This window comes from Phalaenopsis equestris, unplaced genomic scaffold (genome assembly GCF_001263595.1).
Source record: "Phalaenopsis equestris unplaced genomic scaffold, ASM126359v1 Scaffold000002, whole genome shotgun sequence".
NCBI lineage: Eukaryota > Viridiplantae > Streptophyta > Magnoliopsida > Asparagales > Orchidaceae > Phalaenopsis > Phalaenopsis equestris.
Window position 1 is genome coordinate 49,616,842 of NW_018164444.1, and position 11,435 is coordinate 49,628,276.

The 11,435-nt window shown below is 33.5% G+C and overlaps 1 protein-coding gene across 2 annotated transcripts in view; it reads right to left on the reverse strand.

The window, feature by feature from the left end:
• Positions 1 to 982: 982 nt before the first annotated feature.
• LOC110037351 overlaps positions 983 to 11,435 on the reverse strand; it is a 24,326-nt gene continuing 13,873 nt past the window's right edge. For both annotated transcript variants that reach the window (XM_020741989.1, XM_020741980.1), the window contains one exon: positions 983 to 1,491. In XM_020741989.1, coding sequence (XP_020597648.1) covers positions 1,181 to 1,491 — 311 coding nt within the window. In that variant the 3' untranslated portion in view covers positions 983 to 1,180. The remainder of the gene's footprint in view (positions 1,492 to 11,435) is intronic.

The window sequence follows — 11,435 nt, forward strand, 5'->3', positions numbered from 1 at the left end:
AATAGTTTGTTCATTGTTGTTTTCCTATGTTCTTAATGCCCTTTGCTTAATGTATTTTGCTTCCCTAGTATTTTCTGGTATTTTGATTTTTGGCCAAAGGTTTAAAGTGTGTGTATTTTAGGGTGCATCTTTGCTTTTTTATTTTATTGAATTAGGCCCTGCCCTCGCTCTTCCTGGGTAAAAAAAACAGTGTTACACAAGTAAGTGTGATAAGAGGAGGAATAAAGATGAGAGTGCTAATGAAGAGAGAGAGAAGAAACTATGAAGAAAGAGTGAGAATCAAAAAGGAAAACAATGTGATGGTGTGTCTCTCCCGATCAGCTACAATGGACAAAAGTAAATAAGGGCAAGTATTATTCATACAAATAGAAAAAGTATTACTGTTAAGTCAGGAGCTAGACCCGCTTCAATAAATTCAGACCATTTAGGTCAAATTCCACAGAAATTTCTCTCATCCACTTATGATGAATTAATGCACTTGTTAGGTACGGCTCATATACCATAAATGGAACAGATGCTGGAGCGGAGCCCATGAGCAGAGCGGAGCGAAGGATCTGTCCAATCGGGGGAGTTTTATTATGTGGGTTGGGGGTGCGGAGACAACACCCCGTTGTTTGGTACTGGGGCAATTTAAGTAATTACATATTGTACTATAGGATTATATATATAGTCATGTTTGTAACCCTAGGTGAGTCTCAAGTCTTTGGGGATTTTGAATCTTATATTCTGTATTCTTTTCTGAATATTGAAAATAAGTCGCCGCTCTACTCCCGAGGATGTAGGCATCTTTGTCGAACCTCATAAATCTCGGCGTGTTCTTCGAGATTTGTGTTGATTCCTATTTTTCTTTGCCCTTAATTTCTCAACAGCATTGAAGACAGCTAAGTAAATTTATTATCTAAAAACCACAAACATTCATCTCAGATTTTCGTTGAAAATAATAACGGTTAACAATAACATATTACAAGCTCTCAGTGAAATCAAAATTTAATTTCTATTTCAACATAACTATGAAATGGATGATGCAATACTTCTCCATCAAATAATGCCTAATAACCCTTAGTCTGTAGCATCCTCTTCGAGGAGTAAACTTGGATATAACTGACTAATTGCTTCAAATCAAGATCGTGTGATAAACCGAGAATAATATTAAGTATTATGGCATCTACCATTACCTTCTTCAAGAACGTATTTTTGGTTTCCATCCTCTTTGTCGTGCCCTCATCTCCCATATTGCAGTCAATTTCTTTTGTTCTGATAGCATAAACTCGGCTCTTTCCCTCGCTTCCTCGCAGGTATCCATCCCTGAATTGCATTTGTCAGCTTCTTTTTGATATTGAGATGCCAATTTCTTAGCTTCGAGTAAAGCTACATCAGCACGCTGCTGAGCATCAATGGCCAAAGCCTCCTTCAGCTTCAGTTCCTCTGCAAGAAGGTCTGTAAAATCCTTTTCCATTACCTCATTCACATCTGGGTCCCGCTTTGCACAATCTGCAGACCAAGAATAAGAACAGAAACCTTTTTAGTTTTGATATGAAAGGGGCTCTGTAAATAACAATGCATGTTAATGAAAATTAAATCAAGGCATTTTGGCAGACTATATGCATCCTATGCGTACGGCACAGGTGCAATTTTGCCTTTCCAGATTCACCAGAATTTAAGAGAAAAACATGCAAGCTAAATGTTTTACTACATAAAGTTTAAGTTTGAAAAAAAGAAAACACATAAAACGTAAAAATGTGGAAAATTCAAGCACAATCTTCATTCCCAAGACATACAATTTATGAAGTTATAATTGCCTTCCACCTCCCAAGCACATTCTAAGTCGAAGCTACAAGAAGCCAGTAAACAATCCCCAAGGGCTTTGGAGCTATTTTTTCACATCTAGTTTGTGATACTCGCATTAAAAACTACTACAATAAAAGCAGCCCAAACAATCCACTGGCGTTTGATGATGCAAAACTCAGAGTAGTGCTACTTCCTAATGCAAATGCTAAATGAGGATTTGGAAAGAGGTATATAGATTGATAAGATCATCTTCTGAATGGCATTCAAAGGTATTCCAACAATTTACCACTAACACGATAAGCCTCTCGTAGATTTCATAAAAGACCTGACTTATAATGTACAGAATGTTAGGGGAAATAATTTAAGTGAGAGAAATGGAAAAAAAAATGAGAAAAATAAAACATTGCAAAAAAAGATATAAAATAAAAGACATATTTAGTGTAGAGAGATGTTTCATGAGTTCAAAGAAAAATGGGATATAAATATTTCCCTCTCAAATTTATCGTTGGTAAAACTCAAATCATCCAATAAAAGGAAAATTATATATATATATATATATATATATATATATAAGATAATCACATGACTATTCATATATGATTCATTTAGTCATGGATTATCACATTTCTCCAATTTAACTCCATCCTCATTGATTCTTTCTCCAACGGTCACATATCTCACCAGCAATAGTCATTGCACAATTTACCGTATTCAAAGCTTCCTAACCACAGACCAAGAACAATTGGTGGCTGCTCCCATCAACACTGAGCATAGATCTTATTGTCTCCCAGAATGCATTCATCCATCCAAAAATTTTATTATTAAAAATATGTAAATGAAAGTAGATCAATCTAGAATAAGATAAGAAGGAAAAAATTTGAATAACAAAGGATTTGAAGGGCAGATTTTCGAACAAACTTTGAATAAATTCTGAAAAAAAAAATTTGAGGATTTAAACAATACAATTTTACAAATTCACATTTAGAGATTAAATTCCTAGCATAATTTCAAAAAACAATTGTCTCCATGCAGCACCCCCTCTAAATCATTCATGATAGCTAACCGAAGCTTTGTAATACCTTAGCCTATCATTAAGGCCCTATTTGGGAGGCCATTTTTGCGGCTTATGAGTTTCAGAACCAGAGAAGTCGCATTTGGGAACCTTTTATTTTTGTGTGATTCGCGGATGGGGGCTGCATTTCGTCGAACGCTAAAACGGAAGGATGGGACAGTATTCTGCGGCTGGAGCTCTGTTGCGAGGGGCCTTTGACATCGCTGGCCCTTCAAATTTCCGGTAATCCCACTTCTATCCTCGCATGTACCCCTCGCCCCTCTCCTCATTTGTCAACCGTGTCGTTAGGACTGCAGCCCGGTTCTACTCCCCTCCCTCCGTTGTCGGCTCCGTCGATTGGCTACCTATCTCAAGTGAAATTTTCTCCTTTATGGATTTTTCCCATTGCTTATTTGTTGCTTACCTCTGTGTTTCTCTATTTTCTTCTGTGAAATTGTTTGTCATGTATATGCATCCAGTGATGTTTGATAATCGATTTGCTTGTTCTTTCCTATGCATATGTGTAGATAAACAATTTAAGGGGAGACCACCTCTTTGTTTTTTTCCTTTCGTTATAGTATTTGCTAATGAGATTATATATGTTTAAATGCAAATTTGAAGTTTATAAAGCAGATGAGTTAGCATTATCTAAAGTTATCCTGATCAACCAGTAGAATTAATGGAATGAAATATATATGAGCATTGTACATCTATTTCTTTAAAAATACTTTGTGGACTTATTCTATATATGTTTGCACTGATATTAGTTAGTTGATTTTCTTGCATTTGCCTTCTCTACAAAGTTAAGTAACATTTTCGGGGAGAATGTTGAGCAATGCTTCTTTTTTTAGTATATGAGATCATTTTATAAATGGAATTGCGTAAGTCTTGATGTAAAGTTAAAATTTGCATAATATATATGTTAGCAGCATCTATACTTATCCTGATCAACCGGCAAAAGCTATGAAATAAAATATATATGAACATTGTTGATTTGTTGCTTTAAGAAATAATTTTTTTTAGTATATGAAATTCATTACAAATGGAATTACATATGCTTTCATGCAGAGTTATAGTTTACATGATAGATAAGCTAGCAGCATCAATACTTATCATGATCAACCAATAGAAATTATAGAATGAAATGTATATGAACATTGTTCATTTTTTTCTTTAAGAATTTCATTTTTAAGTATCTGAGAGACAATTATAAATAAAATTGCACATGTTTTGATGCAAAGTTGAACTTTGCATTATAGATAAGTTAGCGGCATTTATCTTTATTCTGATCAACCAATAGAAGATTTGGAAAGAAACATATAAGAGCATTGTACATCTGCTTCTTTAAAAATTCTTTGTGAACTTCTATTACATATGCATGCACTGATTTTACTTATCGAATTGCTTATTATTGCCTCCTCTTCAATATAGAGTAACATTTTGGGGGAAGAATGTTGAGCATTGCTTCCTATTTTTAGTTTTTCAGAGACTTTATAAATGAAATTGCATATGTTTTGTTTCAAAGTTGAAGTTTACATGATAGATAAGTTAGTGACATTTATATCTATCCTGATCAACCAGTAAAAGCTATGGAATAAAATATATGTGAGCGTTGTTCATTTGTTTCTTTAACATTTTTTTGTGTTTTTTCTACTTGGATATATGAGCATTGTTTTATAGTTTCTCTGAGAATTTTTGTTGGCCAATTTGCTTATTTTTGTCTCTTCTTCAGTGTAGAGTAGTATTTTGAGGAGAGAATGTTGAGCACTGTATCTTTTTTTAGTTTTTCTGAAACTATTTTATAAATGTAATTGCATATGATTTGATGCAAAGTTGAAATTTGCATGATATATAAGTTATCAGTATATTTACCTATCTTAATCAACCAATAGAAGTTATAGAATAAAATATATATGAGCATTATTCATCAATTTCTTTGAGAATTTTTTTGTTTATTTTTTTCATAGTTATATAAACACTGTTTTACATTTTCTCATAAAATTTGTTGGTCGAATTGTTTGCTTTTACCTACTTGTAAATATAGAATAACATTTTGAGGGGATAATGTTTAGCTCTTTCCTTTTTTTTAGTTTTTCTGAAACTTTTAAAAATATAATTGTATATACTTTGTTGAAAAGTTGAAGTTTGCATGATGGATGAGTTAACGACATCTTTACCTGTTCCGATCAACCAGTAGAAGCAATGGAATGAAATATATATGAGCATTGTTACCATATTATTTCAGAATTTTTTTGTTAATTTTTTTACCATATCTCTGAGAATTTTTGTTGGTCAAATTGCTTGTTTTTGCCTCTTCCTCAGTGTAGAGTAACATTTGAGGGAGAAATATTGAGCAATCTTTCTTATTTTTTATGTTTCTGAGACTTTTAAAAATAGAATTGCATGCGCTTTGACGCGAAGTTAAAATTTGCATAATAGATAATTTGGAACATCTTCACCTATCCTTATCAAACAGTATAAGCTATGAAATGAAATATATATAAGCATTATTAATACGTTTATTTCAGAATTTTTAGTATGTATGTTGTGCAGAGATACATGAGCATTGTTTTATAGTTTCTATGGGAAATTTTATCGGTGGATTTAGTTCTGAGAAAGTTCTGTCCCTCTTTAGTGTAGAAAAATAGTTTGGGGGACGACTATTGAGCAATGCTTTATTTTTTTAGTTTTAATACATTTTTAAGGAATGAAAAATATGTGGTTATGTTTTGAAGTAAAGTTGAAGCGTGCATGAGTAATAAGTTCGCAGCAGTTATCCTAATTCTGATCACCCAATATAAGTTATAGAATGAAATATATATGAGCATTAGTCTTCTATTTCTTTCAGAATTTTACGTGTATTTATCATACATATGTATTCACTGAGGTTATATGTCAGATAAAATATCAATTGAGGATGGCATTCAACTGTTATTTAGAGTCATTATGGAAAATAACTATCAAAGAGCTCAATCAATCACCAGTTGTAAATTTTAAAGAATGTTTTTCCCACAGATACTAACTTGTTGCTAGAGAGCACGTTCAAAGGTAGTCGATTTGAGAAAATGGTGATTATGGATGGACTCTTATTTGGTTAAGAGATCTCATTGAGCTCTAATAATTCGCTCGAGGACCCAATTTAGCTAGCGTGATAGAAGCAAAAAATTGGTTATTGATATCTTATTTGGCATGTAATCATCGGGTTTGCATCAGTGCATGCATACGCAAAATAAATACACAAAAAAATTTGAAAGAAATAGATGATCGATGCTCATAGATATATTTCATTTCATAGCTTACACTGGTTAAGCAGGATAAGTATAGATATTATTAACTTATTTATCCTATAAACTTCAACTTTGCACCAAAGCATATGGAATTTCTTCTATAAAAACTTCAGAAAAACTAAAAAAAAGCAGTGATCAATATTCTCCCCCTAAAATGTTACTCTACATTAAAGAGACGAGCAAGCAAATGACCAACAAAATTTCTCAAAGAAACTGTTAAGCAGTACTTATATATCTATCCATATTGAGATATGTTGAGGTGGAATAAATGTCGTTAACTTATCGGGCATGATTCTCAAGATTTATATGATCTTATTACTTCGGATGGTTTGTGGAACCGTTAGTTTTTTGTTTCTGTTTACGGTGAGACATTCAGAGTGTGATTTGCTGGGCACATTTCACATTTCTAGTGAAATGTTAAGTAGAACGGTGATAGAAAAAAATTGAACAAAAAGTTTAACCAATTACCAATTATGAATATTAAAAAAACGGTCATGCTAATTTGACACAAATATTGTCTGGTCCTTATGCCTAGAGAACACAATTGGTGATCCTGGATGGAGCTATTTTTGACACAAAAAGTTTAACCAATTACCAATTATGAATATTAAAAAAACGGTCATGCTAATTTGACACAAATATTGTCTGGTCCTTATGCCTAGAGAACACAATTGGTGATCCTGGATGGAGCTATTTTTGATATTATGCTTTGATTCAAAGCTCTATACTTTTAATTCGCTTTTGCCTCGTTTTTATTTTCTCTTAATGTATTGTTGTTTTACGTGTCAAATTATGTTGATCCTGTCTGGTCTTTATGCATAGAGAACATAATTGGTGATCCTGGATGGAGCTATTCTTGATATTATGCTTTGATTCAGAGCTCTATATTTTTAATTCGTTTTTGCCACATTTTTATTTTCTTTTAATGTATTGTTGTTTTACATGCCAAATTATGTTGATCCATTTCTTTTTTTACTTGCATATCAGATGAGCAAACAAAAAAATGTGGAATACCCGCTATTTGGGATAGGCAGATGAAAATAATTTTCTGTGATTTATGATTGAGGGAAGTAAAAAAGGGCAATAAATCAACCACACATTTCAATACGGAAGGTTGTCAAAATATAACGAAACACTTTCAAAGAAAAATTGGTAGACTGTATGATAAAACTCAGCTGAAAAATAAATGAGATCAAATTAAGGACTAGAAGTTGTGAAGAAGCTAAACAGAGCAACCATTGGTTTAGAATGAGACCCTATTAGAAAAACAGTTGATACACCTGAGGAGTGGTGGCAATAAAAAATTTCAGTAAGTAAAAAATCTTACATTCAATATTACTTACTTTAAAATTATGTTTCTTAGAAGTTTATCAATTGTAAGTTTACCGAAATGCAAAAAAAACCAGATTTGTTGGCATTAATCTGGAGTTGGGGGAGAAGTTAGATATTATGTTCATCGGTGTTGTAACAACGGGCGTTAATGTCTGGCCTACAATAGAAGAGCCCACCCCTAATTTGGATGAGCCCGAAAGTGTTCATTCCAATAAAGTCTACGAGGAACAACTAGATGAAAGAGACCAGGGGGAGTCCAGTCACTCCAAGCGACCTGCACCCTCGACAAAAAAAGGGAAAAAAAATTAAAGTTGGGGAAGCTCATTTATCTCAGCAGATATCACAGCTAGAGACAAATTGCATCAGTATCCCTTCAAGTGCCCGCACTGCTCTACATGCATACCCAACAATGATAGATGTTGTCAAGCTACTCAACTCAATTCCAAAATTTTAAATGGCATGCCCCTTATTTGCCGTAAAACTCTTGAGAAACGAAACAAGCGAAAGGATTTCTTCACGCTACTCCTCGAACAAAGGATTTCTTATCTCAGTTATTTTTTATAGAGTAAGAATAAATAGATGACATGCACCTCTGTTTTTATTACTTGTTGCTACTATATCATAGTGAATATTTGTAGTATTTGACATTTAGTGTGTATTATTTATGACATTTCATTATTTGTGGATTTTCATAGTTAAACTATTTTCATTGCGCCTAAGTTAAGCATTTACATGCATTGAGAATAACATGTTATTTTGAAATAAGCTTAACATTATTCTTTCAGACAAATGAAGCCACTAAATGAAGAGGAGATTGTAAATATAGTTGAGAAAGAGACAGTCATTATCAGCGCAGTTTAACTGATTCATTAGTACTACTTGAGACATATTTATAAGACACCTTGTGTGTCATCGTCATCTGTGGGTGACAAATGGGTTGGTGATCAAATGGAAGCTCATCCAACCGGATTCACAACATGTTACGGATGTCGAAAGTTATATTTTGTGATTTATTAGATGAACTGTAATTCAAATATGGTTTGCATGGATCTTCACGCTTGCTTTACATCTGAGAAGCCCTAGCTATCATGTTTTTCATTTTGTCGCACAATGAGTCCATTCATGTTGCTTTTAAGCATTTCCAACACTCTACATAGACGATCAGCTGGTATTTCCACGTTGGGGTTGACTGTTTGGTTAAAATGACTACGGACATCTTTTTCTCAAACACCTCGAGAAATCCATAGCGATCTGAAGTACATGTCGTTGTTCAAGGTATGGATTTCACTCTTTATTTGTATTTTAATATATTAAAGAAAATTTATAAATAGCACATTTTGTGACATTTTTTTTATAAAAAGGGCCGCATCGAAGCAAATGATGGTAAGCGTGTTAACAAACGCGTAAAGAATAAGGAAAAGATAGCCTATATCGGAAGGTGTGCGGATGCTAATTAGAATATGTTAGCAGTATGTGATTTCAACATATGTTTTACATTATTGATGAATAATTGGAAAGGAAGTGCACACAACAACAAAATATTTAAATTTGCAACCCTGCAGCCCGAATACAAATTTTGTCTCTACAAGGTTGATGCATTTAACTAATACATCACTATTATATTTCCATTTGAACTAATCCACTAATGATGTCGTTATTCAGGAAAATATTATCTCGTTGATTCAGGATACTCACTGCAATGAGGTTTTTTAAAGCTATTTTCCCGACACTGGATATCACCTTCCTGACTTCGAGCGCAACGCCCACGTGTTTAAAGAGAGGAATGAGCTCATTAACAAAAAAACTCTTGTCATTATGCAGTGTCATCGAGCGAGCAATTGGTGTATGGAAGAAGTTGGTCATACTCCAAGATATGCCTAAGTATTCTTTAAAAAAATAGGTAAAAATAATTGTTGCAATAACTGCACTCCAAAATTTTATACGAAAGAATCCATCCTGAGATGATAATGATTTCAAGGTCTTAGATGATTATCATACCTAAATGTTTGAGAAAGCTAACCAACATCAAGTCGGACTTTCGGTGCAAGAAGATGACTTTAGGATGACCGAGTACAAAACTTCTGATGGAAAAGACGTCGAGGAGATATTACAATTAAGAGAAGAGATTATTGATGCTTTGGTGAATGCAGTGACTGTACTTATGTAGCATTACCTAGTTATTAGTATTTGATGATTCATATCTCATCACTAGGCTTTTATCTAGAAGTATTTTTTTCAAAATATATATGGCGATCAATTGTGTATGTCGGTTAACTTTTCGATGGATTTTGAAAATATGATTTCAAAATTTTAATTTAAATATAAGGTATATATTTTAGATTATGAAAGTCGTGTTTTAATTTTTTAGAAAATGAGACTGAATGGATCTCATTGATCTAAGAGTTTGCATAATTGTGTCTGGTACCTTGAGTATTACATATTCCAAAAAATAAGTGTAGAATTTGACGATAGGCCTAATCCTGCAGACTAAGATATTTGTGACATCCGTTTAGTCTGCGAACATTTTTATGTGTGACCGACAAGTTCTCATATTTAATACAAAAATTAAATAGAGTTTATTTTACCTGGTTCCAAGTTCCCTATAGAGGCAAGTCTCTATAGTTCATTACATCCCAAATGACGGGAGTCACTTGAGAAAACTCTCAATAATGATCAGTGGTTCTAGTCTTCAAGAATTCTAGGTTTAGGTTTTCACGGTAGGACGTGGAAAAACAAATGAGAGTGGTTTAAATAAGAACTGTTATTTTCAGGAGTCCAAAGGAAGTAAAGGGTATGGGACGTCACAGATCCTGAGGGGAATCCTCAGTGACCTCCCAAACTATCCTACTGTGTGGTTGTGTTTTAGAATGGTTGTTATTTTAGTGTTAAATCCTGTCAATTTTATTGTTTGGGACTTACATTTGCATGATATCCGATTATGCAAATAGCCCGCAAAGATAAGAAGGTTTGTGTCGTACCACACGACAATCTCAAAACCTAAGGCGAGTTAGGACTTACGCTACACAACATGATTGTACAAGAGCCTAAAAAGGGTGAGGATTTACGTCGGACTGGTTAAACTACCTCGAAGTCTTATGAGTTGTTATTATGCTAGGAAGAGATAATGCTGAAGAATATCCTCTTGTTGCTCGATCCAAGCTCCTCGTCGTGCTGCCCATAAAGTTGACTCCAAGCTTTTGTTGTAGTGATGGCTTCAGGGTTAAGTGTTTGAGATTGGTGATTTATATTACACGGTTTTGGTGTCAATGTTAAATTTTGTTTTATTTCAGTTTTGATTTTGCATGTAAAATAAGCAAATTACAGGTAAATAAAAATATTTTTAAAAGTAAAATGCTGTAGATAAACTGTAAAAGCGTACCTGGGCATCTGCTACTGTTGCGTGATTAATATTGCAAGCATAGTATGATTTGCAGTAGATTTAAATAAACTTGCAAGAAAAATAAACAAGACGAGAAAATCTGGCACGAAAATCAGAAAAATGAGTCGTAGAAATCACAAGAAAAAGAAATACTTAGTCACGCTAAACTTGCAAGAAAAATAAACAAGACGAGAAAATCTGGCACGAAAATCAGAAAAATGAGTCGTAGAAATCACAAGAAAAAGAAATACTTAGTCACGCATGAAAGACCAGAACTAGGTGTAAGACATTGGTAGAAGTGGGGGCTCAGAGCTGGACTGTATGTTTCCCGATCTTGAACAAAAGTTATCAGCCCGACAATCTATAAAAGGCAATCATTAACCTCAATCCGAGTAACTAGCCGTGGACTTCTATAAATTTTCCTAGAAAAATTCTTTGATTTTCATGTAAAAGCTGTTGTTTAAGTCTATTTTATGCAAAATTCTTTTTATGATGCAAAAGAAATTTTTATTTTATTTTTGTAAATATTTTGTAAAGTCGTGTAGCCCACAATCTAGTCACTCTAATCGTGCTAGAATTACTGACAACCTAAGAGCGT